The sequence below is a fragment of the Ursus americanus genome, chromosome 8, assembly GCF_024610735.1.
Source record: "Ursus americanus isolate L20-20 chromosome 8, mUrsAme1.1.p, whole genome shotgun sequence".
Lineage (NCBI taxonomy): Eukaryota > Metazoa > Chordata > Mammalia > Carnivora > Ursidae > Ursus > Ursus americanus.
The window spans coordinates 13,237,417-13,262,042 of NC_142134.1; the positions used below are offsets into that span (position 1 = coordinate 13,237,417).

Here is a 24,626-nt window from a genome sequence, read left to right on the forward strand (position 1 = left end):
TGCAGAGCACAATGCTAGATATGACAGAAAGTACGAAAGATTAATTGATAATATCAGTACACAAGGAGTTTACATTCTAATAGATTAGATCAAAACAAATACAGATTTACTCCATTTATTCATGATGATTCCTTTAAACATTATTGACTGTCTTTTATGTATCAGGCATCACAGAGGCAAAAATATTCAAGATACACAAAAAAGTATAATGTTCTACAGGATCTGGTTAGAGTGATCAGGAGTTTTATAGAAGAGTTGGTGTTGATCCGTGTGGGAGGGGATGGGAGATATGATAGGCCAAACTGAAAGGAAGACATCCTAGCACAAGGTAATATCAGAAGCAAAGGCATGCGTGTCTAAACATGCATAAGGATGTGTCTGAGGAACAGTAAGTGATGTTAAGTGAAAGAAGTCAAGCAATGAAAGACAATTACCACATGGTTTCCACTCATATGTGGAACATAAGCAATACCACGGAGGACCATAGGGGAAGAGAAGAAAATCCAAAGGGGGAGAAATCAGAGAGGGAGATGAACCATGAGAGACTATGGACCCCGGGAAACAATCTGAGGGTTTCAGAGGGGAGGAGGGTGGGTGGAGGGGGTAACAGGGTGAGGAGTATTGAGGAGGGTGTGTGTTTTGATGAGCACTGGGTGTTATACTTAATTAATGAATCATTGAACACCACAACAAAAACTAATTATGTGCTATACAATGGCTTACTGAACATAATAAAAATAAAATATAAATAAATAAATAAATAAATAAGATTTGAGGTTAGAGAGACTAGTTGACAGATTAAGGCTGCAGATATGGGTCAAAGACAAGTTGTAGAATACTAAAAGAACATTTCCATTTAAGTTTGTACTATACCCAGAAAGCAACTTTAGTTATTGAAGGTACATTTGTTCATTTTAAAGCAAGATCCTAATTAGAGTTGTTGTTTAGGACTAATATGACCACTTTAGTTAAGATCTTTAATATTTTTATTGTGGATGCTATCCATATATTGTATGGGGAGGGGGGGTTAGAATAAAAGTAATAATTGAAGCCATGGATGAAGAAGAGATTTTCGTTGAGAGAGCAAAAGGAGAGAAAATGTCACTTGTCTTTAAATGTCTTTGTCTCCTTTTAAAAATCAGAGGATCTTAGTCCTGGAAGAGGCTTATTTTTAAGCCACTTGATTTGGCTCTCAAAATGTACAGTTGAGGAAACTGGGAGCAAGATAGACCAACTAACTTGTCCTACAGGACTAGAACATATGATTGTTAAATGTCACCTGAGAGTAAAATTCAGATACGTGAACTCTGAGCAGCATAATTCACTTTTATATTTGACAGGCAGACAAAACTATTAAAAATGAAATTACATTGTGTATAACTGAATAGTTGCACAGCTGTTGTGAGTATAACCTTCATTCAAGGTAGTGAGCCATGTCCGATCTCATTCACCCTAATCCTTCATTACTATGACTAAAACTAATAATACTGCATGTTTTCTTTGATTTTCTTCATATTAGGAAGGGTATCAAGACTATGAACCCGAAGCCTAAGAAATACTTTTGCTCCCAGTTTCTTGAGACCTACTGACAGATGTTCCATCCTGTACAAGTACTCAGTTCCAACATACCCAGCCATGACATTTTCTCAAAGTTTTTACAGTGTATTTTAAACTCTTCCATCAGCAGTGATTGAAGTTCTCTGTACCTGCCCCTAGTCAGCATTTCAGTGCTTCCCTCTCACTGAAGTGATTATATGGTAGCAGGGTCCTAGTGTGCTGTGTGGATATTGTGGCTTCAAATTTAAAATGTTAAATTAAAACACCTAAGTGACTACCACTTATTTCTAAATCTTCACTATTTTTTGTTGCTGTTATTGAGAAGTTGTGATTTACTATCATATATTATAAGATTTCTAGGTGTCTTTCAATGATTATTTCTGTTTAAAAATAATGATGTGTTGTGCAATTTGTTAATATATACAATTCCTAAAAACATGTGAGCATGAAACTATGCACCTATAAATATTAACTATGAAGTTTTACTGTTTTGTGATGTGTTTTATTAACTTGTGTTTATATATAAATGGTGAAGATTAAAATGTTATCTCATTACAAAAATATTTTTAATCCCATCTCACTTTAATAATAAAATCATGCTTATAATAATATGAACTGAGAACTGACACAATTAAAGTTCTTGACAGCCATTTGAAGGAGAAGGAATTTTAGAAGAATTAAGCAGACAAGATGGATCATTAACCCTTTACTCTTAATTCACTGAAGCAACACTACCCAAAGTATGTCCCGACATGCGGTGGTGTCTTAAGAGGCTATACAGAAAAAACAGGGTCCATGGAACAGTAAGTTTAAGAAATGATTTTGACTATGTCTACTTCAAGTATTAATAAAACATATTAGCACCTTAAGGCTCTCAAAGAATCTGGTTAACTTTGTTAACCCAGCATTTATTTATTTTTTAATCAAATCCCCCCCCCATCTATCACCCTTGGAAATGCCTTTAAACATTTCTGGAAACTACCAAACCATTACCTTAAGAAATGTCAATTTAAATGGATAAATTCCTAGAAATATATCTTTCAGAACTGAATCAGGGAGAAATAGAAAATGTGAAAAAAAATGACCACCAGCAATGAAATTGAATTAGTAATAAAAAACTCCCAACAAACAAAAGTCCAGGATCAGATAACGTGACAGAGGAATTCTACCAAATATTTAAAGAAGAGCTAATAACTGTTCTTCTCAAACTATTCCAAAAAAACAGAAGAGGAAGGAACGCTTCTAAGTTCATTCTGTGAGGCCAGCATTATCCTCATACCAAAACCAGACAAAGACACTGCAAAAAAAGAAACTGCAGGCCAATATCTCTGATGAACATAGATGTAAAATCCTGAATACAGTATTTATTAGCAAACAGAATTTGGCAATACATTACAAAATCATTTGCCACAATAAATTGTGATTTATTCCAGAGATGCAGAGTGGTTCAGTATCTGCTAATCAATCAGTGTGATACATCACATTAATAAAAGCTAGGATAACCATATGATCATCTCAATAAATTCAGAAAAAGCATTTGATAAAATATAACATCTATTCATGCTAAAAACCCTCTGTAAAGCAGGCCTAGAGGGAACATATTTCAACATAATAAAAAGTCCATATGTGAAAAACCCACAGCTAACATCATACTCAGTTGTGAAAAATGGACAGCTTTTCCCCTAAGATCAAGAACAAGACAAGGGTGTCCACCCACCACTTCTATTCAGCATGGTACTGGAAGTTCTAGCTGCAGCAATCAGACAAGAAAAATAAAAGGCATACAAATTGATAAGAAGTAAAACTTTCACTATTTGCAGATGACATGATACTATATGTAGAAAACACTAAAGACTCCACCAAAAAAAAAAAAAATCCTACTAGAACTGATAAATTCAGTACAATTGCAGGATACAAAATTATTTATAGAAATCTGTTGCATTTCTATATACTAATAACAAAGTAGCAGAGTGAGAAATTGAGAAAACAATCTCATTTATAAATGCACCCAAAAAATAAAATACTTAGACATAAATTTAACTGAGGAGATGAAAGACTGTACTCTGAAAACTTTAAGTCAATGAGGAAAGAAATTAAACATTACAGAAATAAATGGAAAGATATATTGTGCTCACGAATTGGAAGAATTAATGTTGTTAAAATGTCCATACTACCCAAAGCCCTCTACAGATTCAATACAATTCCCATCAAAATGCCAGTGGCATTTTTCACAGAACTAGAACAAAGAAGCGTTAGATGTTTATGGAACACAAATGACTCAATAGCCAAAGCAATCTTGAGAAATAAGAACAAAGCTGGAAGAATAATGCTCCCTGATTTCAAGCTATATTACAAAACTATAATAATAACAACAGTATGGTACGGCACAAAAACAGACAAATAGATCAATGGACTAGAATAGACACCCCAGAAATAAACCCATGCTTATATAGTCAACCTATGAGAAAGGAGATAAGAATATATAACGGGGAAAAAACTGTCCCTTTAATAGTGTTGACAAAACTAGACCACTGTCTTACAACATATACAAAAAGAAATTCAAAATGGACTAAAGACTAGAATATAAGACCTGAAACCATAAAACTTCTGGAAGTAAACATAGGCAGTAATCTATTACTGGTCTTAGCAATATATTTTTGGACCACTTTCCTCAGGCAAGGGCAACAAAAGAAAAAATAAACTATTGAGACTATACCAAAATAAAAAGCTTTGCAGAGTGAAGGAAGCTATCAACAAAATTAAAAGGCAGCCTACTGAATGGGAGAAGATATTTGCAAATGATATATCTGATAAGGGGCTAATGTCAAAAATATATAAAGAATTTATACAATAAAAAAATTGCAATAAAAAAACGAGCAGAGGACTTGAATAGACATTTTCCAAAGAAGACGTATAGATGGCCAACAGACCCATGAAAAGATGTTCAACATCACTCATCATCAGGGAAATGTAAATCAAAACCACAATATTACCTGACACCTGTCAGAATGGCTAGAATCAAAAAGACAAGAAATACAGTGTTGGTGAGGATATGAAGAAAAAGGAACACCTGTGCACTGTTGGCGGGAATGAAAATTAGTTCAGCCAGTCTAGAAAACAGTATGGAATTTTTTCAAAAAAATTAAAAATAGAAGAAATACCATATGATTTAGTAATTCCACTACTGCTTAATTATCCAAAAGGGGGGGAACCCACCAATTCAAAAAGATACATGCTCCTCTATGTTTATTACAGCATTATTTACAATGGCTAAGATATGGAAGTACTCCAAGTATTCTTTGACAGATGAATTGATAAAGAAAATGTGGCATGTGGAGTATTACTCAGTTATCAAAAAAGGATGAGCTCTTGCCATTTGTGTCAACATGGAGGGACCTGGAGGGTGTTATGCTAAGTGAAGTAAGAGAAAGACAAATACCATCTGATTTTACTTATATGCAGAGTCTAAAAACAAACAAGTAAATGAAGAAACAACAAAAATACAGACTCATAAATACAGAGAACAAACTGGTGGCTGCCAGAGGGGAGGTAGGTAAGGGAATGGGTGAAACAGATAAAAGAGATTATGAGGTACAAACTTTGAGTTATAAAATAAATAAGTCATGGAGATGAAAATTCAGCATAGGGAACACAATTAACGGAAAAAAATGTTAATTCTCTAGATTTATAAAAATCTCTTGAATTCTTTTAAATTTTGAATATATGAATTTCAGGATACTTTTTTGGGGATGGTTTTTCTCTTTGGGAGATTCATTAACTCTCCACGGGTGCTGACAGTAATTTTAACTATGAAAACCCTACATAAATTAATTGAAAATTTATTTGGTTTATCCTTTCAATTATTCAGGAGAAAAATAGCAGTTACTTTTTAAAGTCACCAGTAAAAGTATAATTTTAAGAAGATTCAGAGGTGCAAGGCAGTTTGTATGTAATTGTGAGTAATTTGGTGTATATTGGGCATTGGCAAGGAAAGAAAGAGGAATGACTGCAATGACTATAAGCATGATCACCATAGAAACTTCCTTTTTTGTCTCATTGGAAAGGGACCGCGATGAGTATTAAACTGTCTGTGTAGTCTTAAACTGGAAAGAAGTGATAGGCTTCTTGTTTTATTTCGGTACATTAATGAGTATTCCTAATTAGGAAAACAACTTGGAAAATTAAAATATCTTTGTTCAAAAAGTATTCTCGTACTAATACACACCAGCAGTGGTTATCTTGTGCCAAGCACTTAAACAAAAAGTTGTATAAGGCACACAAGCCTTTTCAGGAAGGTTATCTCATATCCACTGCTGAGGCATCCACCTGACAGGTAGCCTGAGGGTTAGTCTGGTTCTAGGTTTATTCTGCAGATATCATTCCCTCAAGTTTGAGTTATTCAGCCTCATATGACTCCATGGGGGCTTTAACAAAACAAGTGCAGGTGGGCTTTGGCACCCAAATGGCAACATAACAATCTAATATGTGGTTTGGCCTTATAAATTGGGTTTTCAAAAATCTCTCCCCTAGTGTGAGGTGCAAAATATGTTTACTCATCTTTCTGGCTCATGCATTAGGCAACTATTGGATTCAACACACACACACACACACACACACACACACACACACCCCTCAAGGGCAACCATTAATTCTCAGAGATAGTGCTGTCTATATCCATACTGAGAAAGAAAAACATTTTCCTAACTGCAAACTATAGACTCCTCTTCCATTGTACTGACAGTACTCTGTTGTTATCTGGGATGAGTCATCTGACTGCATTCTTTCTGTCTTGGACAGGAGTGCAACAGGGATGGCATTTCCCTGTGAGCTCTGTCCCTGGCATTGGAAGACAAAATATATTTTTTATTACCGTGCCAAATATAGATACATGATTTATCAATATTAGCTCATTTAATTCTCAAAACAACCCTAAGAAGTTCCATTATCATCCTCATTTTATACTTGAGCAAATTGAGGTTCCTGTGGACTAAGTAACTTTCTCACAGCCACATGGCTAGTAAGTGGCAGAACCAGGAGTCCCAATCCATATAGGGCCAGAGTCTGTGTTCTCCCCTAGCCCCCATTGTCTCTCCAAGCGAGGACATACAGTTATGTAAAAGAACCTTGCAGAAGTTTAGGGAATGGGGTAGTGGCCTAGCTTTTCTACATATAATTATTAGAATATTTCTATTTTTCTTCAGATGTCTATGTCTAGAATAAGTGATACTCGTATATCTGGAGATATATTTCTAATTCTAGGAGAAATTAGCTAGCCCCAATTCCCCTGACTGACATTTCCTTATAATTAAACTATGCATAGCATGACAATAGACTAAGTTATTCATTTTAGGTTGAAAGTAAAAATGTTAATATAGTAAAAACAGTCTACAGTAAGGAAAACTTCCTCATTTTTTCTGTTGAATCATGGGCACTTGCCTTCTGTCAAATGGATATATATATGTGTATGTATATATACATACACATACGAAGTATATATTTAAACATATCATATAAGATTTTCAATTATACATACTTAGTAATATAATGTCTGAATTTACATATGAATAAACCAGAAAGGGCAAGAATTAAGAATTTCTATTTTTAAATAGTATTAACATAATATTTTATAATAAACTCTTATTTTCGAGGTGTATCTTTTTGATACAGTAATGCTGCATTTTATTATTTGAGTAAACCTAGATTTAAAGACTCCAAAAGCAGAATAGATGTAATACAAACTATTTTGAAATATGATATTGGTTCTGATGTTTCTTGTATAATTATCTAAGATTTCCTTTAATGTTTCTGTGTTACAAGAGCACTATATTTGATTATTTTAAAACCAATAACACAGATGGTATATTGGAAGTAGTTAAAAAAATGTTTCTTCAAAAAAGCCTGAGTTTGAGCCTCTAATGAATTTTGCTGATACAATATACTTCTAATTCAGGTAGGATTGCATAGGGGATTTCCAAATTTGTCCTGCCACTATAAGTTAATATACTGGGGTAGCTTCTCTTATGAACCTTATGAAAATGTATCCTCAATTTCCCTTAAAGGTCAATGACCAGAAATTTCCACTGTTTCTATGGCAACACAGCAAGATAGGTGCCTTGGAAATGTGCTGCATTTTAATTAGGTTCCTCTAGGGCTTCCTAACTGCCTTTTGTAGGTAAACTAAATACCAGGTTGCCCTATATCTTGCAGTGAGATGAAAGCTAACCCATGTCTGCAAATGTCAAAGCTAAGCTTGGCTCCAGTAAAGTCAAATCTAAACAAATAATAGTAGCAAGTCTATGTGTTTATTTTAGAAAAGAATACAATACTCTTTACCTAAAATAGTCAAGGATGTTTGCTTAATTAGGCTGGCAGGAGTAGTAGTTAAGAATATTGGATTTAAAACTAGACTAGGTAGGCTGACTCAGTTATGTCACTTCCTACCTTTTTTACTTTAAGCAAGTTCCTTAATCCCTCAGTGCCTCTATTTTCTTGTCTGTAAAAACACAGATCATAAGAATAGTGCTTCATAGCATTGTCATACAGATTAAATAAGTTAATGTAAGTAGAATACTTTGGGTTAGGCATAGTCCTTAGTAAGTGATCAATGAATCAATGATGCTATTTGTAGCAGTAGTACTGGTAGCAGTGGTAGTAGAATACATTGTATTTTTAAAGGCCAATAAGAAAGATTTAAAATGTGCAGATATATTTATTTGTATCTTCTCCTTAAAAAAGTATTAATAGCCAAAGCAATCTCAAGAAAGAACAAAGCTGGAGGCATCAAACTTCAGGATCTCAAACTATATTACAAAACTATAGTAAGCAAACCAGTATGATATTTCATTAAAACAACATAGGTCAAGGGAACAGAATAGAGAGCCCAGAAATAAAGCCATGCTTATATGGTCAACTAATTTGCAATAAAGGAGCCAAGAATATGAAAGGGGAAAGGACAGTCTTTTCAATAAATGATATTAGGAAACCTGGACAGCCACATGCAAAAGAATGAAACTGAACCACTACCTTACACTCTACATAAAAATGAACTCAAAGATGGATTAAAGACATACATGTAAGACTTGAAACCATCTAACTTCTAGAGGGAAACATAGGTGGTAAGCCCTTTGACATCAGTCTTGCCAATGATTTTTTGGGTCTGACACCAAAAGCAAAGGCAACATATGCAAAAATAAACAAGTGGGACTACATAAAACTAAAAAGTTTCTGCACAGCAAAGAAAACCATTAACAAAATGAAAAGGCAACCTAATGAATGGGAGAAAATATTTGCAAACCCTGTATCTGATAAAGGGTTAATATCCAAAATATACAAAGAACTCACACAACTCAAAAACAACCAAGAAAAACTAACATGATTTAAAACTGGGCCAAGGTTCTGAACAGACATTTTCCCAAGGAAGACAAACAGATGGCCAACAGGTACTTGAGAAGGTGTTCAACATCAGGGAAATCAGTCACAATGAGATATCACCTCACACCTGTTACAATGGCTATTATCAAAAATACAAGAAATAACAAACATTGGAGAAGAAGTGGAGAAAAGAAAATCTTTGTGTGCTGTTGGTGGGGCCATTATGGAAAACAATATGAAGTTTCCTTAAAAAATTAAAAATAGAACTACCATATGATCCAGGAATTTCACTTCTAGGTATTTATCTGAAGGAAATAAAAACACTGTCTTGAAAGGAAATATGCGTCCCATGTTCACTGCAGCATTATTTACAATAGCCACATATGGAAGCCACCTAAATGTCCATCAATGGATTAATGGATAAAGAAAATGTGATGTGATGTGTCTATGTAATGGAATATTATTCAACCATAAAAAAGAAGGAAATCTTGCCATTTGAGACAACTTGGATGGAACTCGAGAGCATTATGCTAAGTGAAATCACTCAGACAGATGAAGAGGGTATCATCTCACTTATATGTAGAATTTAAAATAACAGTGGAATTTATAGATACAGAAAATAAATTAGGTAGTTGCCAGAGGTGAGCAGAGGGGGAGGGTATAAAATGGGTAAGGGGAGTCAAAAAAATACAAACTTCCAGTTATAAAACGAGTAAGTCATGGGGATGTAATGTATAGCATAGTGACTATAGCTAATAATATTGTATATTTGAAAGTTTTTATCACAAAGAAAAAAATCTGTAACTGTCTATGGCAATGGATGTTAACTAGACTGAGTGTGATCATTTTGCAGTATGTGCAAATATTAAATCATGTTGTACCCCTGAAACTCATATAATGTTATCTATTAATTATATCTCAAATACACACACACACACACACACATCTCTCTCTCATAGTAATCAAGATTAGGATGATGGTAGAAACACTTCGGAGACTTGAATAGAGGTTATTAATTAATAGCTATGAGAGCATTTTAATGGTTTAATAACCAGTATGGATATTAGTGGACTATCAACAAGCCCCAAATAAACTGGGAAAGCATAACTTACTCAGAGGTGAACATGCACCAAATCTGTAAATGCTAGCTTTACAGAACACATCTGTCTTTAGATTCAGCTGTGCTCATCGAGCCACATTAGCTTCATATCAAAGTGAGATATTCTTCTGTTTGTACCATATATTCACTGATTTGGGTTCTGATCACCAGAAAAAAGGAGAAGCATATATAGAAGTAAAATTCATTGGTCCAAAACAGGTTATCATCGACCACGGGGGACAAAAAGAAACTTGAACCCACCCATTTCCTAAATCTCATCCATTCCCTAATATCTTTCCCCCAACCTTCTGTCATTTGGTGGTCTTATTTTTGACCCAAAAGGAAGCAACATTTTACCTAACAACTTCTGCATTACACTAGAAGCCACAGAAACACCAGCAATTACAATGGTTCCAGGAAAAGTGTTGTTTCTCTTTAGCTCTTCAGTGAGTCCCTGGAAATCATTGCTGCAAAAGAGCAAGGGATGTGGTAGGATGCTTGCCATGGTTCTGTTTGGTCAAATCAAATCATCATCTGTAGCGCACACTGATCATTCATCAGTGGGACAACACACACTTGCCCTTTAACCCTCAGTACTGTTTGACACAGCCTAGGGAACTAAATTAGAGTAGCAAAAAATTATTATTCAATGCTGTATTTCCTAACAAAGATTAACTCTTGTGGTAGAAATAACCAAAGATTAAATCCACACAGATGAGCATCCAGAACATATTATTTCTCATATGAGACCTCGCCCTAATCTCTGTGGAAATGGTTAAGGCAAGTCTTGAGAGGCTGCCAAGCATTTGTAATTCAGCAGGATTGACTCCTGCTGTTGAAGATGAAGTGCCATGTTGAACGATGAGAAGTCTGGCAAGTCTTCTTGGCAAACTTCCCCAGCAATAAGCCATGAGCACCCTTAGTGGCTTGTACCAAGTTTTCAGCTAGGCTGTTTGCCTGACAATTATGAGCAAAAGTGTAAAGCTGAGATAAAGTCCTCTTCTATAATGGTTAAAACCTCATCTGAACCAGAAGCAAATACATCATTTAAAGCAATTGTAAATTATGTATTGTTAATAAAGGATTCTGAGCTCTAGTTATCATAGCAACGTTTAGAGATGAAATACTGGGGGTACTTGGTGCCATTCTGATAAGAAGTTTGGCACAACTCAAAGTTGTGTTTAAGAACAGCTTTGCAAACCAATATTAAGGTGTTTTGATCTGGCCGTTTTGTTACTGCCCATAGCGAGAATAGACATTCAAACGCTACACTCTGTTGGGTTTTTCACTATCAGACTGAGTTCCAGGTCATTAGACATAGCTTTTAGTCATCATTTTCATGCCAACAATTCCTGGATGCAGCAGAAACAGTTTGCTCAAAGTAATTCTTTCTGGAATAAAAAGGATTTTTACATAATAGACACCTTTTATAAATGATAACTCATATTGACAGTTTGTAATTGACTTGAATTCCTCAAGCAGTTTCTTTACTGACAAGCCTTCCCACCCCTACTCCCACATACACCCATCACCAGTTTAAGACAGACCAATCTATAATCTTGCATATTTAACAGTGGAATACATTCAATATGAAGGTGTTGATGTTTTGATCTTTAACATTTAGTATCTGTATAATGTTCCAGATTCTGAATGTATTTATCATTTATATCAAATTTACCTCCAAAAAAATTCAGACAAGAATTGCAATAAAACAAATAAGCTAATCACCAAACCAAAAAACCCATCAAACCAAATTGTAAAATAAAACTAAATTTTTTTAAAGATTATTTATTTATTTGAGAGAGAGAATGCATGTTTGAGTGGGGGGAAGTGTCAGAAGGAGAATCTCAAGCAGACTCCCCACTGAGCATGAAGCCTGATGCAGGGCTCAATCCCATGGCCCTGAAATCATGACCTGAGTTGAAACCAAGAGTTGGACGCTCAGCTGGCTAAGCCACCCACGTGCCCCCTGAAACTTTTTTAAGTGACAAATTATTTATAGAGTAGAGAAATAAGTCTACTGAGAATATGCTATGGAATAATATGTTTAAACTCTACATTGAGATCTAAGTTTCTTGGTAGCAATATCTGGGAAACACAAAGATTATATAATTTTCAATGTCTGCAGAAAGAAGATATTTTGTTGATGGAGGCGGTGATTATTATTACTTTGCAGAGGAATAGAAAAACTCTTTTAATTTTTCCTGCTTTTATGTCCAGTAGAAATTTCTCACCAAACAACTCTTAAAAACAAAACATGTCGAGTGGAACCCTTCCAAATCATAACTCCCTATTGTCAAAGACATATTCATAACCAGGATCATTGCTGAGAAAGAAATAGTTAAAGTCCCAGGCCATCCAAAGGATGAGTGACTGGGCAAACCATACTGTCTTCCCCTTCAGTGCAGGCCCACATTATGGGCAGAACAGACAGGGACAGATGTTTCCGTTTATCATCCCTTCCAGGTTTCTAAAAGCAGTGAGCCACAGTCCCGAGCACTGCCTACTCAGCGACAGAATTAAAAGCATTACTTTTCCTCAAGGAGAAGGTCCTATGAGGTGATCAGTACAAATTGCAAAGGTATCTTATGACATTCAGGTAGAGGGGGCTCAGATATTTGTAGTATAGGACACTTTGGGAGGAACAACGTTTTGAAATTTACTCATCTCTAGGAAGAATGAAATGTTGGGAAGAAGTCTAGAGATGGAGGCAATAGGGAGGAAACTATGCAACAGATGACAGTGCATGAAGGGTCTGACAAGAAGCCAGGAGCATTCCGGTGAGATGCAGTGCTAGGAACATAGGAACAAGTACCATTTGTCCAGGAAGCAAGACAGAAGTCTGACAGGAGGGAGCAGCCCTCCCTCCACCCCAACCCAGAAATTTAGTAATGCAATTCCAGAGCTTTCAGTACATTGGCAATACCCAGGTCAGGCTATAGACCAAAAAACCAGAGTTTTGCATAGGTTAGCAATAAGCTAATGTGAGCCTTGACTCAGAAGCAGTTGGCAAAATAATTGGCAGAGTTCTTACCATGCTTTTGATACTTAGAGAAATTTAAAAATTTTAAGAAGAATTGGTGTTGACAATCTCATACAGAAGCAAAAGATTTCATACATATCTTAGGCCAAGGTAAAGCAGAAATATGAAAAATGCTGTTTCAGTGAACATGTATTTGGGCCTCACAATCTCTAAGATACAATGCATTCTTTAGTTAATTTTTTGCTGTGTTTTCTTGCAGAGAAGAATCAAAGCCCCCAACTATAAATTCCAGGGAGCGGATTAAGTAGCATCGTGCTTTCCCAGGGCCATGGGATTGAAAGAAAATCCTCAAAGCACACATTTGAAAAGTTTAAATTCCTGGGTAGAATCTTGACCGCATTTATGTTTCCTGTGCTGATCTAGTTAATTTCCTTTTTGATGGATGCCTTCATCTTAAGTTCAGACAGGAGTTGTGAGTGAGTCTACTGTAGTAAAATTCCCCAAGTGACAGCAAAGAGACAACTGTTCAAAACAGTCTAGATTGTTAAAAGTTACAAAAAAATTAAGAGTGAGTCCAGGTCAAGACTTAGGATCCAACAGAGATGTAGGACAAAAAATCAATCTCCATCGTTCTGTACATCGGAATCTATCAGTTAGTGCTGACAGCTTTTCCAGAAGATTAATGTTACCTTTCCTCCCAGTGGTAGGGAAACCCTGCCCCACTGTGACCACGAAGCTACAGATTGGCTGAGGGTCAGGAAAATCATCTAATTTTGTAACTGTCCAATGCCTTTGTTTTATAAAGAAGGAACACCCAAGATTGCATGGTCTTGCCACTTTGGAAAGAATTAAAACAAACTTTCAACCAATAAAATGTAGCAAAACCTATTAAACGTGAATTCTACCCTAATTCATAGCAATACGCTAAGACATAATTTCTAGAAGGAATAAAAAAAATATTAACACTAAAATCCAACATACACTGGAAGCCTAATAATGCTCCCAAATGGTGATAATTCTTCTGAACAACAGATTCGGGATTCACTCCTTCCGGCTCCTTTGAGCCATTGTATCCACCCCATCCCCATACCTTCCTTATTGCTTGTGGGGAAAAAATGTAATTTTTAAGTAATTTAAGAAAGGTATAATAAATTGGCATGTAAGTGTACAAGAAAAGAAACATAAAATTCCATGTCTGAATTTTAAACGCAAAAATAAGAACTTACTATTTAAGTAAAGAATGATCCATATACTCATACAAATATAATCTTATATTCCTTACTGAACACATTTTGGGGCCCTTATTGTACAGTTCCAGGTAGACTCTTGCAAGAGTAAATATCTGAATGAATGAATCAGCTATTAGATGTTGTTCATAAACATAAAATATCTTATCCTGGATATATTAAGATTGGGATATATAAAGATTGAGATAGAAAGAAACCCATTTGTACATTCACTAAATATGGAAATATGATTAAAACATGTTATATTAAGGTATACAATTAACATAAGTATAGCATAGATAACCTTTCAAGTGCCTACCATCAAGTAGAATGACGCTTACTTTTGAAATGCTATTTCTCTGTCCTTGAAACCACGACCAATTGTCCTGATCCTTTAAATAAAGGGACTTTAGGTCATTGGGGAAAAAAAAAAAAGGCGGGGGGGGGGGGCGAGTGCTTATCTTTAGGAAAAGAAAAACTCAGTCATTTCAGGACACCATCAGCATAAAAGAAGGCAGCACTTTTTTTGGGAGTATGTTTGACATTTTCCACATATTTCAAGAAGGTCTTAGTGATCTAAAATTGTAGCAGATGGAATAGCAGCAGGTGTGAACTCAGCAAATATACAAGAGACAAGATTCTAAACTAGGCCAGCCACTTAAGGCCTTCAACAATTGAGGTTAGGGAATAGACAGACTAGAAAAGACATCAAACTGTGTGTGTGTGTGCGTGTGTGTGTGTGTGCATGTGTGTGCGTGCACGCATGTGTATGTGTGCGCGCGCGCGCACGCATGTAAGGCGTTAAAAGTTATGTATTTTTCTATGTGACGTACCATGGATCTAGCTCCTAGGACAGAGACAATAAGCATGTGCAAGCAGAGGTTAGAGATACCAAAGTAAAAAAGGAAGAACCTCATTCCCAGCTATTGTGCAAACGAACTCAGTCTACTTTCCATCTTCAGAATAGGTTTCTCTAAAGGCAAATTCTTACTTATTTTGACAACCTCATCCCAAATACTTGTTCTGCCAGTTATTTTGAAATTGTTTTAAAAAAAAAATGAAAACACACTATTTTTAAATCAGAATCCTTGGGTTCAAATCTTACCTCTACCACATTCTACCTATGTCATCCTAGGAAATATCTTAATCCCTCTGAAAATAACATGGAAATTGGATATAATGGAACTTATATACTTTGTTGTAAAAATCAAATAAACTCTACTATAGTTAAATTACTCTTAATATCTAGTATTTCCTCATTTCTATTTTCTCATCTTCATTGTTATAAAAGTCAAAATTATAAGAGTAAGATGTAATATAATTAAAATGTTATATTATTCAAATAAATGTGCATTACAAATATTTATTACCTGTTTGAATTTAAAATGTAGTAATTCTTTATATTACTATGGTGAATATTATTTAAAAAGGGGGGAACACCTTAAACAATAAGAGCTTAGGGCAAAAGAAATGGAAAGAAAAATGTTTTAAATAGATTCCAACTTTGTTATCAGTGTAGAAATACCTTTCTGTACATTTTGTTGGAGAAAACTGGATAATTTCCAAGAAGCCTTTGATTCAGTAAGAGATACATAAACAAAGAAATTTAAATTAAATTGCAAAGTAAAATCTTTTTGTTTACTTACACCAGCCTAACTTATGTGGAGGAAAAAGAAAAATTATAGAAAACCACAAGCACCCCATCCTTAGACATACATCTGAAATAGACCGCACGCTAACCAAATATAGCGTGCATTTTGTACTTTTGGTTGCAACAGAGCACAGAAATGTTTTACAAGCTGTTGAACTGTCTCAATATTATGCTTGTGAGGATCAGTAATATAAATGCAGTAAGGAAATTCTAATATATCCTTACATTTTATCCACTAAAGAAATATATTTAAAATTTTGGTTTCTAAATAATGTATTTCAGAATATATACAACAGGGGGAATCATTGGCTTTCTTGTTCTTGGTTCTCTGATAATGGCTCTATCTTTCCACTTGCAGGTGATTCAAAAGGGCAACGACAAAGGTAAAAGGCACATATTACATAATGTGAAGGGCAGGAGTAAACCTGCAAAACTTGACTTACCAAGAGCTGACTATGCTTCATAGTAGCAGTTCCAAAGGGGAAGCTTCATTTGTGAGTGGACTAAAAGGTCAAATTTCTTCACATGGTACCAATGATAGATTGTATTTTTTTTAAAAGATTTGATTAATTTCTTTGTCAGAGAGAGAGAGAGAGACAGAGGCAGGCAGAGGGAGAAGCAGGCTCCCTGCTGAGCAAGGAGCCCGATGCGGGGCTCGATCCCAAGACCCTGAGATCATGACCTGAGCTGAAGGCAGACATTTAACCAACTGAGCCACCCAGGCACACCCTGATGATAGATTTTAACTATCGCCCTTAAGTACATGCAAAATTTTGAACTTTATGTAAAATTTAATATATGTCTGTGTAACTTTTCCTGGATAAAAATAGTATGGCCTTCATCTACTTCTAAAGTGGGTGTGACTCAGGAGAGGTTAAGAAATTACAGAATAATATTGTGTGTAATTACTAGATGCATCTCAGAACCAACTACTATAAACCTTACTTTCACAAAATGTATTACATAAAATAGCTCCTGCAGAGTTAAATAGATAGAAAAGAATTTGTTGGATAGATAAAACTTCTATAACCGCAGTACTTTTCAGAGCCATCAATATTTTAATTAACCCTGTTCATCGCCAAGAACATATGTTCATCGCAACATAAAGGGCACTGCTTCAAAAACTCAAGTACCCAGAGAAACTTCTTTATCTAGGGAGCATTGTCCAGCTCCAGTATTTTAAGGAAAACACTTAAGGAAATGATGATTTAAAAATGCACTTCCTGACAAAACATTCAGTGATAGATAACAAAGTAAAAATTTCAAAATACCGTTAGAATCAACCAATTTTTAGTGAGAAAAACGGCAACTGTGCCTGTGACACCATGCTAATTCTCCAGCGAGCAATAATCATAGTTTGCGTAACTGGGTAATTTGACTGGTCCCAACTGATAAGTAATTCTTCACATATTCCTTAATTATATGGGCAAATTACCTCTGAAAAGTATAATGTCTGGCTCTTTTGTCACAAGATCCTTGCTTCTTCCTCCTCCCTAACCAGTCAGTAGGTAAACAGAAAAAAAACAAAAAACAAAAAACAAAACAAAAAACCAAAAACCACATCAGAATAGTAAAAGGGCAGAAAAAAAAAAAAAAAGACTTTCATCAGCAAGCTGCAGGTATTAGTCATTGGAGAAATTGTATAAAATGTGATAAGTATAGCCAAGAGCTATATTTTTTTGCTACAGAATTATCAGAATTTGAAGTTCAATCCATTGTAAACCTATATCAAAACAAACTAGACGTTTATAAAAAGAAACACTCTGTAAATTAAACTTGAAGAATAGTGGGTCTCCATTGTCATACTTCCTAAGACTCAAACATTCTATGTAACTGCTTCTGGTGTTATAAAGACCTATAGGATTGATGTTCCTTATGAATGAATTGGAAACACATTTTATTTCTACAAGAATCACAACTGTAACACACAGCTAAAGAAAGAAAATAAGATTGCAGGTTATGCTCTTCCCTACCTACTTTATCAGCTGTTCGATTATATCCATGAACTCCATTTAAGTTGACAACTGGTATTTTTCTTTTATTCCCTCTGCTCACACTAATGTCTTTTAGCTTCTATGTTCCCCCCTAACTGCGCCGTCTTGTTTTTGCCTACATCTGTTCTTCATTAGCCTCCCAGAGAGGTAAGTTTTCATCCAACAATATTTACGGAGCACCCATGACGAGCACAAGACCGAATATATCCATTTGGGAAGATTTGTTTCAAGACTGATGAAGTTGACAACCTTACAAGGGGGCAAATGAAAAAAATAGCTGCTACTTTATCCAACAAGAATAAGATGAAATTTTGATAGTTTTTTTGTGTGTACAGTAAATGAGAGAAAGACTCACTTACTTCTCATTTGTAAAATGCGATTTTGATATCACCTAAAGTGTGCTTGGGAAGCTATTGCTCCTCATTGGTAAACTGGCAAGAGGTTGTATATTTAAAAAATAATTACGAATATTTTTAGTAAGTCTACATTGTTAAAAAGCTCTATGTTAGACATAAAACAATATTTTAAATGCTGACCTGATTTTTATTGAAATATCCTTTGATAACTATCTTTTATCTGTTATTGGATAGAACACTGAATTATGAAAATATTTATGTGGTGTATTGAAAATGTACTGAAATGAGGTAAGAATATAGCTGTCCAAAAATATAATAACTGAATTGATTTAAATTCACTAGATTCAGACAGACTACCTTTTGTATAGTTATATTAAAGGTATATTCCATCAACAATTTTATTTCAGAAAACTGCAGTATTAAATGTGGATTTCCTAGTATGGATACCTTTGGAATTTTGTTTCATTATAGTTAATGTAAGCATTCTACTTTGAGTACAGATTTTTGGAGAAACATACCTGTCACACATTTGTTAGTAGGTAGGAGAAATGTAAAAGGTCATTAATGTTTACAATGTGAAAACAAATGTATACACATGATAAATATAGTCGTAATGTATTGCTTGAGTTTTATTTGGTTGCAAGTAACAGACACCAACTGATTAGACAAATAAACATACTTTTAGGAAAACACTGCCGCATCTCACAGAAGCTAAGCTAGAGCTGAACTGGGTCTCAGGGAAAGCAGGTATCAGAGCATGTTCCCTCTGTGGGAGTTCACAGGCCTCAGGGTATTGCCATTAATAAAACTCAACTACTAGAAGCTCCCAGTCTCTGTGTCTCTCATTTCAACTTCCTGAATTGTTGGGTCATGTGATGACCACTGGTTAAATGAGGTGTCCACCTCTGACCCAAGCAACCATAGCAGACCACATGGAACAGCCATGACTGAGACAGACCCCCTTTCTTTCCAAAGATGGATAAGGACTGTCATGTAGACACTAAACCAAGAGATGGTTCCTAAAACTAGAAAGGAAAGAGTACAATAGCTAACAAATTAAATTTTAATGATTATTAAAGTTGATGATTGTACCTTTAAGAATAACTGTTCACCAGGTATGGGCAGATTATTCCCTAGTTCAGCAATACAACGAAAATGTGTGCTCAGTCTTCCTCTGTAGTACACAGAGAGAAACATTATGTAAATAAAATTGAATTCATTTTACAAGTAAACACTCAGATTTTTAAAACTCAGCTCAGTAGGCGTCAATATTTTTCCTTTTGTGCCTTTGCAAAGTTTTAGATGTGAAATGTAATCATTCAACTCTATTACATTTTATAGAAAGTTGAAAACCTAATGGTATGTAAAAGAATAAGGTAACTTTTCTATACATGAATGCATCTCTAAAACAATATGTGAGTTTGATAACTTTTAACAAAGAATCTAGGGTTTCTTTATAAGCATTACCAGATTCTAGAGCTTCTGACTGCTCTTAGATTAAAGGATGTTACTCTGTTACTGACTGCATTTGCTGGAGGCAGTAAAGAAGTTGTTTTGTTTTGTTTTACTTGTTTTCCAAGAAAGTTAATAATAATCTATCAGCCTTATTTGCTTCAACATTCAGAATTTACCAAGAAAGGCAGGGGCTATACAAGTGGCACATAAATAAGCAAAGAAACCCAATGAGTTCTTTGAATAATTACATAATCTGCCCTTGATTTTTGGACAACACAAATCTGCCCACGCTATTGGGGTGACCAATAGAAATTGTGGGTGATCCTTTATGATCACTGTAGGTGAAGAAGGAGCTGATTTCAGGGGCTTATGAAAGACCTCCATGGTCAAAAATAGCTGAATTTGTTTTCCCCTTTCTGATAATAGCCAAGCACTTAACTCTTTTAATGAATTCCTCTGGTTGGATCATTCGAGTGAAGAATGGAAAGCAGGAAATTGCAAGATGAAGAGACAGGCTCTCATTGTCTGAGCAGCTGACTGCTGAGCTGGAGCCACATCAGGGGGGCTCGAGCCAAAACAGAAATGACAAAAAAAGTACAACAGATTCCTTTGTACATTCAGTGGTATGTTAGATTCAGGGCCAGATACTAGCAGTGAACGGAAGACAGGAACCAAGCATGGATGTCTGTGCAGAGATGAAAGCCTTGCTGTTTTGCACACTGGCGAAGGACGTGCATGGAAACACCAGGGATTTTTCACAAAGCTCCATCTCTCTTGTCCTTTCTTTCTTCGAAGAAGGAAATCAATTAAACTTGGAGCCCTTGACCTTCACCCTGAAGGATGCAAATTGGCAAGAATGGCATTCCGTCTGTGACAGCATGCCATGCTGCCTTGAAAGGAATTGCACTGGGAATGAAAGGCAGAGGTTTCTGGGAATATAGATAAGGGAGGCTGTGAAAAACGATTCCATTATGTTCCACAGGTTAAGACAGCATTACTAGAATTTTGCTGGTATCCATTGTGAGCCATAATCAATTGAATTTTAATAGGAAGTGTATGTGTATCTGTGTATGTAATGGGGCTAACTTCTCCATATAAGTAAATGGTTGATGCAACTAATTTTGACACAGTTGATTCTAAAATTAACCTAGAACTATGACTGGGTCTTTGTCAAGAATCCTACTGTGTACTTCCAATAAGCTTGAGCAACAGCTATGGGCTGGAACCTTCCAGATCAGACCTCAACACATCTGGTGGGGTGACTAAGCCAGTTTTAGATCAGTGGTAACCATTGGCTTAGTTGCAATCTGTGTCTTAATGTGAATCAGGCATTCCAGCAGACAGAACCAAGTTCCAATACACAAGCTATTAAAATTAGCCTTGTTGCGGGGCACCTGGGTGGCTCAGTCGTTAAGGTCTGCCTTTGGCTCAGGTCATGATCTCAGGGTCCTAGGATAGAGTCCCGCACTGGGCTCCCTGTTCAGCGGGGAGCCTGCTTCTTCCTCTCCCTCTGCCACTCCCCCTGCTTGTGTGCTTTCTCTCTCTCTGTCAAGTAAATAAATAAAAATCTTCAAAACAAAATAAAATTAGCCTTGTTCTATTTACAATATATTAAAAAGGAGTAAATGATTGTACTTAGTGAAAATCATCGCATAGGTCCAAACGAATCTAATATTTACATATTTAATGGAGTAATTATGCTCTGTTGGATGCTGAAGACGGCCTGGCAACTCAGTTTAAATTTTGTTTAGTGGAAAAGGTATCAAACAAGAAGATAGAATGAGGTTTGATGCAATTGATTGTTATCAAACTTTCTTCAGTCAAAATGGATGAAACAGGGACTGCACAGGCTGGTGGAACATACAGAGCTTTTGGAAGGTTCAGTGGGAGTACTAATTATGAGGACAATGGAATTGGATGGCTCTTGCTGAGTGTAATTGATGCATTGGAGAAAGACACAGAAAGGCTGAGGGTAATTTCACAAATCAAAAGCAAATGTGAAATTCAGAGATCCTCTTAGGCTGCATGTAAAGTAATTCTCATCTTTTAAAGCCGAGGACAGAAAAAGCAGAGGATCTAGGCCAGTAGCAAATCTCCACAGAAGTTTGAAATCTCAACTACATAAAGTCAAGGCTGCGCTTGGATAGCACTGGGACTCTGAGACAGGAGAAGGCCATGTGTGTAGAGAATATTAAAGCCTCAGACCCCCTTTAACACCCTGGGTCTACAAGAAGGTTTTGTCCCTCTCTCTTAGGAGAGGAATCAAAAGGTCCCAGTTTTCCCCTGCTTAAAAACAATGCAACAGTCTCTAGACTGTACCCCACCCCACCGTAAGGATCTAGTCCCATGTTCCCTCTTAGCCACCAGATCAAGACATAGCATCAGGCCAGAGCTAAGCATGGCTAATGAAATGCTGGCACTGGAGGAGAAGAAATGGACTACATACTGAAAAAGCTTCATGATTTAGTCAACAAGTACCTGCAGGAGCCTGGAAATTATGTATGGGACCACGGAGTTCAGAGTGGGGAAGGGAAGAGGGAATATGGATAAAACAGAAGGTTGAATAATGAAGAGTTTATTGACAAGGGGACATTCTCCAAAATACAGGATCTAATAATGTGGCAAGGACCTCAGAAGATGGTAGTAGTATACTGATTCTTAATATGCTAATTAGATGGTTCTAATTCTAAATGGCGTGACACTTAGAAGCTTGGAAACAGTATTGGCCCGCAGCAAGTGAAACAGAAATGGAATAACTACAGTAGCAGAGAGTAAAAGCAGGCATGCCCGATGGATATCTGTATGAGTTAGAAAAATCTACCAGCTGACCATGCTCCATGGATGGAGTTGGAGGGTACTTGTACTAAAATGACCAATTACACTCTAGTCAGAGGGGCACCAGTATTATTAAAAAACCGAGTGTGACTTTTACTCTGTAAGAGAAAACAATGGGAGATTCTATTACAACTGGGCTCAATAGAATTGGGAATTACAGAATCTCCAAATAATGAGACCAGGTGGTGGCACTTAACTATCAGAAATAAAATAAACTCAATATTAGGCTGTTCCAATGAACTAAAGGAGCTGCAAGGTTGGTAGGGCAAACGGGGGGCCTGAGTCACAGGGTACCGTGGAAATGGCTGATAAAACATAGTTTCCCTAGGGGCAACGTAGATGGGTAAATAACAAAGGTATTGCTCAATCTATACAATCAAAAGAAATCAAGAAAGGAGACCATTAGTACCAGGCCCAATAAAATATTTCAAATGCTTGCCCAGATTTCAGACCTCAGTCATTTTACAGATCTGAAATATACAGACTGAGCTCCTCAGAAGAAAGGACCCTGCAAAACTATGAAACTGGGCAAGTATGTAGAAAAATGATCCCCATTGTCCCCAGAGAGACTTAACAGACATTTACTCGAGTAACCATGTAACATTGAGAAAAAGGGAATACAAAAATATTTCAAAGAAGGTTAGTTGCTGGGTCTGAGTTAATTTGATTCTCAGGAAAGTAAAGAATATAATAAATGTAATACTACCCAGGTTATTTTACAGGGAATTCACTGGGTTCCCAGAAACTTCCAGTGTTTAATTCTCTACCTGGCCCTGAATAGATCATTGATAATGGATACACTTGGTTGTTCTGAGAATTCCCACATAAGTTCCTTCTCCTGATTCATCGATTATATTGCTGTGGGGAAGGCTACATGGAAGCATTTAAAACTGCCACCATCCCACCCTCCCCCCACTGGTCAAGCTGGTAAATCAAAAACAATATTGCATCTTGGAGGGAATGGCAGTGATTAGCGCCACCTTTAAAGGCTCAAAGCATGCAGGAATCATGGTCCTCATTATATTCCACATTAATTCACTAGTCAAGTAGATGAATTCTCTTTGCTGTGCAGGATATGGATAATTAACATGGGCTCAGATATATGGTGTGTAGCCATTGACCTAACAAATGTTTTCAAAGTTGTAGTGATTTGGAACAGACATAAGTACACTTTTATGCCTCAGGCCTACATTAACTCTGTCATCTTTGTAATATATTTCAAAGTGATCTGGACTGTCTGAACATTTACAGAATAGCACACGAGTACACTTTATGGATAATATCATGTTAATGGAACCAGATGAGCAAGATGTCACAATATGTCAGCAGTTTTGATGAAATGCCTAAACTACAGAGGATAGGAGGTAGACCTGATGAAGAATCAGGGCCAATACGTTGGTAAAGTCTTGAGGGGCTCAGTGGCCTGGGTCATGCTGGATGTCCCCTACAAAATTATTGCATCTCACACCTAAGGGGACTTTGGTGTGAAGAAAGCTAAGAAGATAGCATTTTGGGGTCTGTGGCAGCACATTCCACTGGTGGGAATAGTGCCCTGACTTTTAGTAGATGGAATGAAGTCACCAAATGGGAGTGGGATCCAGGGGAGAAAAGTTCCCTGGAGCAAGTCCAAGCTGCTATGAAAGCAGTTTTACAACCCGGGCCATAGTCCTGTGAAACTATTTCCACATTTCTGCATGGTCCAGGCTAAAGTAGAGGATGACTGAATAGCAACCCTAGAGACAGTCCCTAGAGCCATCTGTTTATATTCCAACGTGGTAAAAAAAAAAAAAAAATACTAGAGACTTTTCCTCCTCCCTGGAGAAGATTTGTTTGTATCCCAGAGCAAAAGTCTCTTCTGGAGAGGAAGAAGGCAGGCGTGTCATAATTGAAGGGCTCCCCATTTATAGTGCAACCTCTGTATGCACGAGTAATATCTGCCCCTCCTTGTGTTGCCCAAAAGGGAGTTAGGCACTGCTAAGATGCTTGGTGAATACATTGTCCTCCCGTATCCAGAGGCATGCAGTTTCTGTTTGTAGATAGATTGGTAGAAGAAAAGCCAGCTAACTTGTTAACTGGAAAGTCAAATAAGATCTCAGATC

The 24,626-nt window shown here is 36.3% G+C and overlaps 1 protein-coding gene across 7 annotated transcripts in view; it reads left to right on the forward strand.

Moving 5' to 3' along the window:
* SNCA (synuclein alpha) overlaps positions 1-2,042 on the forward strand; it is a 147,373-nt gene extending 145,331 nt beyond the window's left edge. For all 7 annotated transcript variants that reach the window (XM_087863989.1, XM_087863986.1, XM_087863985.1 and 4 more), the window contains one exon: positions 1,520-2,042. In XM_087863989.1, coding sequence (XP_087720115.1) covers positions 1,520-1,589 — 70 coding nt within the window. In that variant the 3' untranslated portion in view covers positions 1,590-2,042. The remainder of the gene's footprint in view (positions 1-1,519) is intronic.
* The last annotated feature ends 22,584 nt before the right edge of the window (positions 2,043-24,626 follow it).